Source organism: Pan troglodytes, chromosome 7 (genome assembly GCF_028858775.2).
Source record: "Pan troglodytes isolate AG18354 chromosome 7, NHGRI_mPanTro3-v2.0_pri, whole genome shotgun sequence".
Lineage (NCBI taxonomy): Eukaryota > Metazoa > Chordata > Mammalia > Primates > Hominidae > Pan > Pan troglodytes.
Genome location: NC_072405.2, coordinates 74,788,183 through 74,800,991, shown reverse-complemented (window position 1 = coordinate 74,800,991; position 12,809 = coordinate 74,788,183). Strand labels below are relative to the sequence as shown.

General features: G+C 41.4%; 1 protein-coding gene across 6 annotated transcripts in view; it reads right to left on the bottom strand.

The window, feature by feature from the left end:
• TRIM55 (tripartite motif containing 55) overlaps positions 1–12,809 on the bottom strand; it is a 62,971-nt gene that overhangs the window by 18,461 nt on the left and 31,701 nt on the right. For 3 of the 6 annotated variants that reach the window (XM_016959528.4, XM_063816341.1, XM_016959529.4), the window contains 4 exons: positions 8,012–8,245; positions 7,651–7,673; positions 7,424–7,548; positions 5,285–5,535 (listed from right to left, as the gene is read on the bottom strand). In XM_016959528.4, coding sequence (XP_016815017.1) covers positions 5,285–5,535; positions 7,424–7,548; positions 7,651–7,673; positions 8,012–8,245 — 633 coding nt within the window. Of the gene's footprint in view, positions 1–2,209; positions 2,298–3,585; positions 3,874–5,284; positions 5,536–7,423; positions 7,549–7,650; positions 7,674–8,011; positions 8,246–12,809 lie in introns of all 6 variants that reach the window. The other 3 variants (XM_054656801.2, XM_063816340.1, XM_016959527.4) reach the window with 2 other exon arrangements.

The window sequence follows — 12,809 nt, the reverse complement described above, 5'->3', positions numbered from 1 at the left end:
GGTCCTGTCCATCACTCGTAGAGGAAGCTGATGTTTGGTTTTTGCCATGACCGGTTTTTTTTGCCTGTGTACTTGGGTGAAGAGAGAAGGTAAGGTATGTGATAAAGCAGAAATTGTTCAGCACCAGAAACCACAGGCAGTAAAATCGAGGGCATGTTTCACTGTGTACATGGATATAAGGAAAGCACCAGGAAATAGAGCATTTGCTTCTAAAAGGTTTGCAGTTCAGCTGTTGTGGGCTGAATGTAGTTTACAGGTCAGCAAGTGAGCCTGAGATGCTTCTGAGTTTTAAAGGCAACATTACTCTGACACGGGACCACCTAGTAAAGAGAGAGAAGACCACCACTGAATCAAAGAGAACTCTTACCACATCCTAAATATTCAAGGTAAGCCTAGTGATGAAATGTGAAATTCTAGCACTCTAACCTTGAACTGGACAAATATGAATCTGGTAAACTGGGTTCTGAAGTGGTGAAGGTGAATCAGACCTGCAAAATATTCTCAGAGGCCGGGAATTTGCTACTATAGTGAGGTCTCTATCAACCTGCCCATATCCCATTTCTGGGATCAAAGGGTAGTACTCCATCATGAACAGGTGTCCTTCTCTATGTGAAAGGCCCTTCCTCAAACACCAAGAACTATACAGCAAGGTTTTTTGCAATACTGGATGTCAACGCCCTCCCCACACCTGCTCCACCTGCCCCACCCTCCTCTCCCTAGGCAGGCACGTGGATGTCAGCATACATGACATGGGCTCAGTGGATCGCGGCCTTGAAGCACGACACTCCCTCTGCAGCCTCAGAGAAGCAATACAAGACATATATGTAGTGACAAAGCCCTAAACCCGAATTCTCAGAATGTAAACAGAACCCTTCAGACAATTATTCAGATCCACAATTAGGTCCTGGTTCCAATAAAGCATGGAGTTTTCTCTCTCACCATTCACCCCTCTGAGTCCATGGCCAATACATCCTCCCACTCCTTTTTACCACAGATAATGTCTGAAGGAGTTGGGCAGCTGAGCAGACTGTAAGGACACTCAGGACACTTTAGGGTGCACAGGTTTCCAGCTGACTATTGGACATTGTGGGCAGGTCCTGCTCACACACAGTTCCAGACACGGCAGAGACCAATGGAGACGCCACCGCCATTGCTGAGCAGATGGCTAATGAGGCAGAAAGTCTATGAAGGGAGCTTCCAGAAGAGTCAGTGTCAACCCAGGGAAAAGTCAGTGAGCCAGAAATAGCTGAGGCTTTTCAGCACCATTGACCCTGAACTGCCTTTGAGCTACAGGCACAAGGAGTTGGGTCTCAGGCCCAGCAGGGTCATTTACACAAAAGAACATGGAAGTTGGAATCTTTAAATATTATTAATTAAACTGAGAACTTTCAAAAGGGTATTAAAGGATTATGATGTCAGTCCTCAAGCAAACCTCATAACAGCAATCAAGCAAAGGCTTGGCTATGAGAACGGTGACTCGGAAATAATATACATGGACTGCTTGATGACTTTATGGCTTAGTTCTTTGGTTCTAATTCCTGATAGCTGGTAAGTGCACATTGATCCTCTGGCTGTTAATTCATTCAGGTCTCACGTGGCTGCAATCCCCCAGATATTTCTTTAGTCAGGGCATCTTTCTCTCAGGGACCTCCTCTCCCAGGAGAAACTCTGTAGAGTCTGAGGGTTCAAAGAGAACCCACCTGCTCACCTGCATAGGAACTGCCTAGAACATCATCCCACGAGGAGTCACTTGGCCACCTCCTGGGCATCTCTGGTGTAAGCAGATGAAATGCTTGTACTTAATCTATGGAAACCTGCATTTTCCTGCAGGAGTCCTTTGCCGCTCCTTTCTCTACGAGCAGTAAGTCCTCACCGCATTATGGACACTTGAAACTGGCCTCCCCTAATGACCATTCTGGAGGGTTTGCTCCTCCTGGATTACTGAATAATTGCCCATGGAGTTACTGTTCTCAGTCAAGGTTCCCCTCCATGCAGGAATAGATAATGGAGCAATTCTCCTCAGGAAGAGGTCTTGAGGCGATTGCATTGTGTGAGCTTGAGGCCTCCAGTATAATCTGAGAACAATGTTCTTTTGGGAGGACTGAGCCTCAAGATTTGGGGAGAAATTAGTCTCTGGGCCTACAGAAGAGGAACATTATGGAAGAAACTATGTGAGATGTTAGTCAAGGGAAAAGAAAATATTTCCTACCCATTAAAGTAAAAATCAAGCACTGAATCTGACTCCAGATGTAGTGAAGAATAAGAAAAGCCAAAAGCGCTAGGCAGATTACTAACTCCTGTGAGAAAACAAGAAGAAAGCTTCACTGATATTATCACAAATAATTATTTTCAACATTATTTCAATGGACTTTTCATTTTGGCTTGAGCCCTACTACGTGCTCTTCATGGGGTAGTGCACTACTGTTTTCAGAAAACAGCCCCTCCGCACACAGCTTCTACTACCATGTATAAGAATTGCCACACATTTTCTAGAAATAATCAGTCTACTGCATCTTTTACCTAAAAACCACCTCAAAAGATTTCTTCCCACCAAACATTTATTTTTGTCATTTTATCTGTGAAAATAAACATCCAACCCCAAAGCATGTTACTTTTAATTTTCCAAAATCATTTCCTTTTACTACCTCATGGAATTGAAGTCTCTTGGGCAGATACAATCAAAATAATAAGTCATTGTCTGATTTTTGAGAACATGTTGTTTGTGGTTCATAATCAATCACCTGATGACCCAGGAGCATGGAACTGGAGAGTGCTTTCTGGCAGCCTCTTGCCTGGGCAACACTCATACCTTACACATCATTTAAGAATGCTCATGAGTATGGAGTCACCTTGAACATTCTTCCTTGTGAAGAAATTGTAAAAGATTTCTTCTGTGGACTCTTCAAGACATGCAAACATCTAACCAAGTGTTAGGGGGAAGACATGGACTTCAAACTCATCATATAAAGAAAGAGTCTCTTGAAAAAAATCTCTGTGGAGGAGCACCTGTGCTTTTCCACTCCCAGGAGTACATGCTTAGGAAGCACAGGTTTAATCAAGCCAAGACTGTCTCTGTCTAGCTGTAGCCAGCACACTCCAAGAACCCATGAATCAGAGGTTATTCTCCAGAACAGACTTAAAACTCAAGTGTGCTCCTTGGGGGTTGCTGGGAATGACACAAAAGCAGGGGATTAGTCTTTAGAAGCCCAAGGAGGACACAGGGAAGGCTGAGCAAGGGCAAGTGGCCGTTGGTAAGGAGGACTAGGGACACAGCCAGTCACTGCAGATGAAGCAGCGCTCAGTAGCATGCCTAAGGGCCAGGCTCACTTGCACCCCTCCCCTGGGAAGCCAGGTGTGAGGTCACCATGCACCAGCAGAGTGAACTCAAATTTGTTTTGTTTTATGTTTTCTTTTATATAGAGCTCAAAACAAGCCAACATTGGGGGATGAATTGTTTCTGTACTTTTCCCCTGGCTGAGGTTTCTCTCTGCCCCTTTGAAAATCCTTTTACTTCTTGCTGTGGCCTGTTCCAGTGGGATCCTAGGGGGCGCGGGAAAGCATAGACACAAGTGCATCATCACTAACCTGAGAAGTAGCTGCAGGTGCACTAGTTTCCTTACCACTCACAGCTGCCCTCTCACTCGTTGCGGCTGCTGCCACTTCTGCCTTCCGTACATTCGAATCCTCAGAACCTGGAGGCCCTATTTGCCCCAGACCTTCGCTCCCTGGGGTGCAAGGTGGGTTGGTGGTGGCTTTCCGGGTTTGGCCTTTATACCAACTAGGGTAAAACAAGGGATCCGCAGTTTCCGCTGCTGCAGGGACTGGAGTTTCAGACTCTGTGGTCTGCTCAGAGCCAGTGGGTACAACCTCCCCCTTAATCAGGACAGATAAATTCAAAAGTAAAGAAAAAAAAAAAAAGAAGAAGAAGAAGAAAAAGCAGTTGATTTTAGTTCCCTTTGGGTTTGAACACTGCGCGCTCCCTGCATGCAGTGCCTTGGTGGCCGTTTTAGTTCATCCCACCCTCCAGAAGCGCTAAGGGCAGAATGGTGACTACAGTGCCCCTCTGTCCAGCATCTGGATGTGTGCCCTCTTCTTTTCTGAGCTTGTCTTTCACTCATTGGGAGCCCAGGCAGGCAGAAAGCAGAAACCTCAGTGAATGTTGGTTATAAAATATCAGATATGGGAAAAGGGTCAAACTATTGACTAGAATAATTTGTTGGCTTTATACGTGAGTCCCAAAAACCTCATTATAAAAAACAAAAATTAATCTTATTGATCAAATCCAACGCTCACTTAGTTACTATACCTCTTTCAATTTTAATACAACTGAAATGCTCAGAATTTAAAAATTCTAGACTATAAATGGCATTTTAGCCTGGTTTCCTGTGGAGACAGAGCATAGAAATACAATTCCATCTCTGAGATCCACCTCTGGAGTTTTGTTTCAATCCACTTCGAAAGCAGTTGCAGAAGCAGGACTCCTCTCTGATGAGTCTGCACTGCCTGCAAACTCAAAAGGTTGGGATCCTGTCTGCTGAAGTATCATGGAGTCTGCACAAAGGCTTGAAAACTGGACGGTGACGTATTAGAAACATGAGGTCAACCAATTAGGTGCAGCATCTGGGGTGAGCTTATTTCTTAAGATATGTTTTAAACAATTCTGTCAACACACAATCTCATCAAATGACAAATCCATAGAAAACCAGGCTTCATTGTTTGCTCACTGAAGGAAAAATACATAAGTTGTATTTCAGGGTAAGCAACAGGAACATAAACTAGTGTAGTTTCTCTATTTACCCCCTCAATTATCTACAGAAAATTCAAAGTTCTGAAAGTATAATCACTTTTATTTCTTACTCTATATGCTATTTATTTCTCATCCTATACCCTACATCAACATTCACTAAGTAACAAAGAGCAGACCCAGTCCCCATGATATCAGCTCTCTATGAATTAACATGACACACAGACATGGACACACACACACACACACATACACACACACACAATTTCCAGACAAAGATTGCCTTTGATTTGAGGGCATTACTGGTGGGAAAGTTGTATTAAATTTTGTTAACTAACAATAACAACAAAGAACCTGTTGAATCACCTAGAGGACTTTTCTCCCCGACATGAGGACTGTCCTGAAATCTTTCGTCTACCATATACGAATGTCTGGCATATAGTTATCTTTTTCTTAAGGCAGAATAGGGTAAATTGTTTAGGCTATTCAGTAAGGAGACACGCCCATGTGCCCTGTAGAAAGAGACTCAGGAGGGGTTACCTGTGTCACAGGGGCATCCGCAGCAGGTGGCAGGGCTGGAGGTGGCTCTGGAGAGGAAACTGGAAGTGCCCCAGGGGCAGCCTGCAGCTCCACCTGAGAGAGCTCTGAAGCTTTTTCTGGGTTTTCATCTTCTCCTGGAAACTCTGTTTGAACATTTTCTACCTCTTCCACTTCTACTGCTTCTCCTCCCACTTCTCCTTCTCCTTCTCTTTCTCCTTCTCCGCCTTCTTCTTCTTCTTCATCTTCATCTTCTGGTAAGGTAAGGTATCTTGTAAATTGTTATAACTATCTCTGCAGCCATGGACACAGTTAATGGCCAGTGCTTATAGCCCTAGTTAAGGTCAAGGCTGGGGAGTTTTTCTCTGACAGACACTTGACAATGGTCCAAGCGTGCCGTGCCAGGGCTTTGTGCTTCTAGTGGAATGTGGACTGGACAAATGTGAAGGAACCATCCCTATCCTCCTTGTTCTCCTCCCCAGTACAAAGTCTTCACCTCTGCTGTGCATCATGCCCTTCACCTTCCAGAGCCCGTCCACATTTTTATTACAGTCTGCCACATCTGCAAGCTCCTGGAGGCCTGGGATTGTCACTTATTTATCTCTGTCAGATTAAATGGAAGTGCAACTGTCTTCCCTATCTCAGAAAACATACAAAGCCCTTTTGTCATTTTAGCTTTCTACCTCCGTTGTTCAGTGAATACTGACTTTTGCCATAATTAATGTCACGACTCTTTTATTTATTTATTTATTTATTTATTATTTTTTGAGACAGAGTCTCACTCTGTCACCCAGGCTGGAGTGCAGTGGTGCAATCTCAGCTCACTGGAACCTCCACTTCCTGGGTTCAAGTGATTCTCCTGCCTCTGCCTCTGGAGTAGCTGGGATTACAGGCGTACGCCACCACGCCCGGATAATTTTTTTGTATTTTTAGTAGAGATGGGGTTTCACCATGTTGGCCAGGCTGGTCTCAAACTCCTGGCCTTAAGTGATCCACCCGCCTTGGCCTCCCAAAGTGCTGGAATGCCGTGACTCTTTTCCTGACCCACTGATCTTAATATTCCCTCAGGCGACATTAAGGACAGGCAATATTAAGCGATTTTTTAAAAAAGATACATCTAAAGATTTGCCTTTAAAATTTTGTCTGTGGATGTTGGTGCAGCCTCATAGCATTACTAGTGGTCTAGTGGTCTAGCTGAGGGGTGTGATCATCTAGGTGGGCTAGCATGAGTCAAAGTGATCAAAGTTTTGGTCAGCTCCAAGATTGTTTTTCACTTTTCAATTATTTAATCAGGATAAAATTTCAGAAATGGGACTTCTGGGCCAAAAGGTAGGAATGTGGTTATAGCTCAGGGAGTATAACTAGTCACACAGACCCAGGTTTATGTTCAGGTTGTGACTTATTCTATGAGTTGTTACTATTCTTGTCCTCTAAATTGTGATTAAGTTGATGTGCTGCAATATCTATCCCACATGCCTCCTATGTATTGTTTTTATCTCATCTTTAACCTTGCTCCTGCTGACACTTTACATTATTTTGGCTAACACTGTGCATAGGATTGAAGTTGAGATATCATCATTATCAATTATGAAGCATTTGCTTATCAAGAGTCAAATACCCAACCTGACATTAAAATAGGCACCAGGCCGGGCATGGTGGCTCACTTCTATAATCCCAGCACTTTGGGAGGCCAAGGCAGGTGGATCACCTGAGGTCAGAAGTTCGAGACCAGCCTGGCCAACATGGCGAAACCCTACCTCTCTAATAATTCAAAAATTAGCTGGGTGTGGTGGCAGGTGCCTGTAATCTCAGCTACTCAGGAGGCTGAGGCGGGAGAATCGCTTGAACCCAGGAGGTGGAGGTTCCAGTGAGCCAAGATCGTGCCATTGCACTCTAGGCTGGGCGACAGAGTGAGAGTCCATCAAAAAAAAAAAAAGCACCATATGTGCAAAGCTAAATAAACACTGTCAAAAAACGATGTGATCCTGTAATGAAATAGAGCTTCACATTGGATATGATCCTTGTAAAGTTGTCGACATTGATTCTGGAGGTGATTCTGAATCCCCGCTTTCCTCCCACCCAACTCTTCGGCAGCTTTCACACACCTGCAACTTCGGCCAAATGGTCAAAAGAATAACAAACCTCTGTAAAAGTCAATTTCACGTATTATCTTTTCTTCTCTATTGAGGTTGACTGTGAAGTGGTTCATGTTCTCATAGCCATGTTCTATTTTCTCCATCTGAAATGCCTTTGATGCTTCCGAGATTCTGCAACAAAGACAAGTTGCCACTTTCTGTCACTGTTTAAAATTGGATAGCCTTGGGTAAAGGTGAAAATATGCATTTTTACATAAAATAAAAAGTTCTTACTTTTGTAGCAGGGTTTTGGCATTCTGTGAAAGCAAACAAAAGATAGTCTTACTTAAATTATTTCCACAAAAGACAGTGGTAAGACAATTATTTCCTTTGTTGACTCTGAGAATCTCATAGCTTAGTTTCTAAATGTCATAAATAACTGCTGTCTTATAACAGAACCCTATTAGATTTAAGCAGTATCATAGACATGCTATTTAAGTTGTTTAAATAGATTAATATATAAGCACATGGGGTTTATATTTTAGTTGGTAAAATAAATAAAAACTGAAATGTACATAAAATAATAAAAATGTGATAACTAATTTTCCAGCACCCACCTTTTGGGTTGTTACTTTGGTGCCAAAAAGAGACTTACCTGCAGAAACACTGCCATTTCTGGCTCATCCATAAACTGAATTCCTGACTCAACCAACTTTGAGACGTTCTCCAAATGATCAGAATACTTTTTGATCAGAGCACGGACATGTTCCAGTTTCTCCTCTTGAGTTCGGGTAATGACTTGGGTCATTTCATTCTTCCTCTCCTCCAAAATGCCATACAGGTAATCAAACTTCTCACAAAGCTCTTGTTTCTGTTTTCTGCAACATTCCTATTAGTTGGGTTAGCTAATGTTAGAAAGTATTTGAAACAAAGTCGATTTGGAGAAATCACCTAGTTATCCTGGGAAAGAAGAACATTTACTTATGTAGGATATTTTTTTCTTTTCCCTGAAGATGTCCATTTAGGTATGGATACCCACTATGTTGGTGCTTTGGAAATTCCATTTTTAACAAATTTGATATTTAGACTATCTAAAACTCAATTAAATTGGCTACATGAATCAATGGTTTTCCAATCTTCTGTTCTTTATAAATGGAGAATTTCATAGAAATAAAGAATGATTTTCTTTTATATTTTATTTGGGTTACATAGGTTATAGGTTATATTTTGCTTTGGAGTGTGTGTGCATGTGTGTGCATGCAAGGAAAATGCTATGATACTTCCTGGTTTGTACCTTAAAGTCTCTGCTCCACCTATACCAATATTGTCCTAGTTTCAGTCCTCCTATATAGAATTTGTAGCTTCCCAAGGGCCTCTGCAGCTAGGATTCCCTCCTCCCAGCCAACTTACACACTGCAACCAAGTTAATTTTCTCAGAGTACAGTTCTAATCATGTTTTTTTGTTCTTTCCTTTCTTTCTTCTTTGAGACAGAGTCTAGCTCTGTTGCCCACGCTAGAGTACAGTGGTGTGATCTCGGCTCATTGCAACCTCCGCCTCCCAGGTTCAGGCAATTCTCCTGCCTCAGCATCCCAAGTAGCTAGAATTACAGGCACCTGCCACCACACCCAGCTAATTTTTGAATTTTTAGTAGAGATGGGGTTTCACCACATTGGCCAGGCCGGTCTTGAACTCCTGACCTACAGTGATCCGCCCACCTCAGCCTCCCAAAGTGCTGGGATTACAGGCGTGAGCCACCGTGCCCGGCCTTAATCATGTTTTTTTCTATGATGACTCCCTATTACACAAAGAATAACACTTAAACTTCCTAACTAGCTTTCAAGACCCCTCCATGATCTGGTTCCAATTTCTCTCATAACATTCTACTATCCTCCATTGTATACCCTGAATTCCAGCAAAAATAAACCACTCACTTTCTTTGCTCATGCTTTCCCTTCTGTCTACAGTGTTCTTCCCCAAGTCACCACTGCAAACTCTATGCAATTTCAAAGACATTGTCAGACTACCACTTCTTCCATAAAGTGTCCCTTGATGTTTATGGCTGAATGCAACTTTTAACTTTCTGAAATCTCATAATAGTTACCATTGATAGCATATATCTGTATCTACCAGATCCTCTATTTATCCAATACTGCCTAAGAATGGGTAATACTGTATCTGGTCTATGCTCTTGGAGAGAAAGGCTGTGTTGGAAGTCTGGCTTGCACATTTGTGTTGTGTGGCTGAAGTATCTCCAGTACCATCCAGATCCCTTTAGTCTGGGCCCATCTTTAAATCATAATTAATTATCCAGTTCATCTAGTCATTGGCCTTTTGGTTTTTCAATCCCTGGTAAGCTTGGTGTGCATGTATGGCAATCTCCTTGGACTTGACCATCTCTGGGTCCAGGACCTTTATAGCTGAGAGCAGGTTGTGAGCCATAGTGATCTAACCTAGCTCTCCCGCACAGTGAGAGCTTCTTGGGAATCCAGCAAATTTATTTCTGACATCTCTGACCATTCTATAGCCTTTATTACATATTCTTTCATTTTGGTAAACATTGAAGTCTTTTATGTCATGTATTGCTTTCTTCCTTTATGTGAATTTCTTAAATATCCAAAGTATATATTTTTTGAGGGTAGAATCTGGGTCTGCCTAGGACACAGAGCACCTTGGATAGTAGCTGTTCACTAAATATCTGTTGAATAGATTTTGTGGGTTTTTTTTTTTTTTTTTGAGACGGAGTCATGCTCTGTCACCCACGCTGGAGTGCAATGGCATGATCTCGGCTCACTGCAAGCTCCACCTCCCAGGTTCAAGTGATTCTCCTGCCTCAGGCTCCTGAGTAGCTGGGATTACAGGCACACGCCACCTTGCCCGGCTAATTTTTGTATTTTTAGTAAAGACGGAGTTTCACCATATTGGTCAGGCTGGTCTCAAACTCCTGACCTCATGATCCACCTGCCTTGGCCTCCCAAAGTGCTGGGATTACAGGTGTGAGCCACCAATCCTGGCGGAATAGATTTTTTTTTAATGTGTTTCATTTCCTCTCAATTTCTCTACTATTCTCAGTATGGAGTCAGGGAGAATGACCTAAACCAAATTGTTGATTATGAAGATACTCTGCAAATGTGCAAGAAATACATCCCTTACTCCATTGCCTTCCTTGGAACACAGTCAATTCTCATCACAGTTCCCAACCAAATTATAACGCATGGAGATCCAGTGGTGCCAACTATTTTAATAGTAAATGCCTTACCACTGTCATCCACCCATTCATTCATGGATTTAACAAACAATGCATGTCATTTGTGTCAAGACTCTGGGGATCCAAAAAAGAATTAACATAGTTCCTATTCTCAAGGAGCTCACAGTTCACTGAGAAAGACTATAGACCAATAATGTAATTCAATATGGTAGGCTGAATAATGTAAATATTTTAGAGATTTATACCAGATGCTTTAGAAGCATTTATGGAATCTTTGTCCAACCCTTTGTGTAGGTGGAGGAACTTTGAGGGGAGCCAGAAATGTTGACTCAGGAAGAGTTTCTTAGAGGAATTAGTAAATGAACTTGACCTTAAGGAGGAATAGGAGTAAAGGAGGTTGGGGAGGGGACGAAAATGCTTGAAGTCCTAACAGTTGTCAAAGTAATGGAACAAGGGCCCATGCAGCATGTCAAGATGTGGAAATTGCCTGGCTTGACAAATTTCTACTCATTTCCAGCCCTTTAGCTTGAGAGTCGGACTGTTCAACCAGGCCTAGAAACTGAAACCTATTAGTAGCTTTCCAATCAAACTCTCTTTCACTGTATTATCTTTTGTTCCAACCTTCAGGCAACCAGGTGCCCACTGTACACATGAAATAAGCCTCTCTGATATTTAGAAGCTCTACTGTGATCATATAATGGTTTCCAGCTTGTTTCTCCCAAATGAGTTGTGCACTTGAAACATTTATAATATGAGTATTATATTAAGATGTAATACAGGTAGAAAGTCTTTGATTCACAAAAATTTTCTCCTATGTGATTTAATATGTGAGAACATTCAAGTTTATGGCAGCCAAGTCATTTACAATGAGACAGATGTGAAGTCATGTGTAATCTAGTGTACTCTCTCAAGTCAAATAAAGATTAAATCACTTATTTTGACCATATAATTTTTTTGGCAGTTTAAATGGAATAACTAATTTCATTCCTATATTACTTCCAATTCCAAGCATTATTTTATTTCTATTCTGTTTTTTTAAATAACTTATATTGAATGTTAGTAAAATTACTATCATTTGTTTATACTTCATAGTGCAGGAAATGCTACCCCATATGCGGTCTATGCTTTATTAAAATTATTATATCATTAAATACTTTGTAAAGTGCTTATAATATTACCTGGCATATATTGGTACTGGATCAGTGTCTATTAAATTTAGGTACAAATTCCTTAACCTGAATTATTCAGTTGTGGAATTTTGAAGCTGCATGGAATATTAGAAGTAACCTGCTCCAAATCAATCATGTCACTCATGTGGAAACTGAAACCCAGCAGAGCTGTCACTTTTTCAAGGCCATCCGACCATTTATTATTGGTGCCTGGCCTACAGTCAAGGTCTTTGAACTCCTGGGTCATTGCTACTCTCACCACACCCAGTTGGGCCCATATTTTAAGTAACTTTAAAAAATTATATGAAGTGCTTGTAAATGGAATATATGTCTTTTAACAAATGTACTGGCCAGGTGCAGTGGCTCACACCTGTAATCCTAGCACTTTGGGAGGCTGAGGCAGGAGGTGGAGGCTGCAGTGTGCCAAGATCGCGCCATTGCCTTCCAGCCTGGGTGACAGAGTGAGACTCCACCTCCAAAAGAGAAAAAAAAAAACAAAACCCAAATTCACTATGCTTAAGGTAGATTTTTTAAAGGCAAGACATCTTAAATTGTTTCAGAATTATATTCCTAGTTCTTTCAACAAAATTCACCAACCACTGACTTTGTACCTGGCATTGTATGATCTAATAACCTGCCATAATTTTCCATTGTTCTGGAGAATAATGAACAAAAAAAGTATCATAAATGATAAATATAAAATTATTATATTTTCTAATTCCTAATGGAAAAAACTTTTTTCTCTTGTTTAATTAGCTTTTAATATAATTCTATGCAAAAAATGGTAAGAGTTACATAAATCTGTTTCTGAAACGGCAAAAATACATGCCTCTTCTTTGGAATTATGAAATTGGAACTTACAGACTTTTAGAAATTAACTCAAAATGTTCAGGTTAACCTAATGTCATATTCAAATGTGAAATACTTCATGAAATGAAGTCTCCTATTTTTTCACACTCTTTGAGGTAGAACCCACACACAAGAGACTAACTTAGATGTCCCCTAATCTTTCTTGGCTTCAAGACCATCAAAGTGCTGTGAAAGTCAGGGAACAATAAACACCCCAGGTTATCAATTT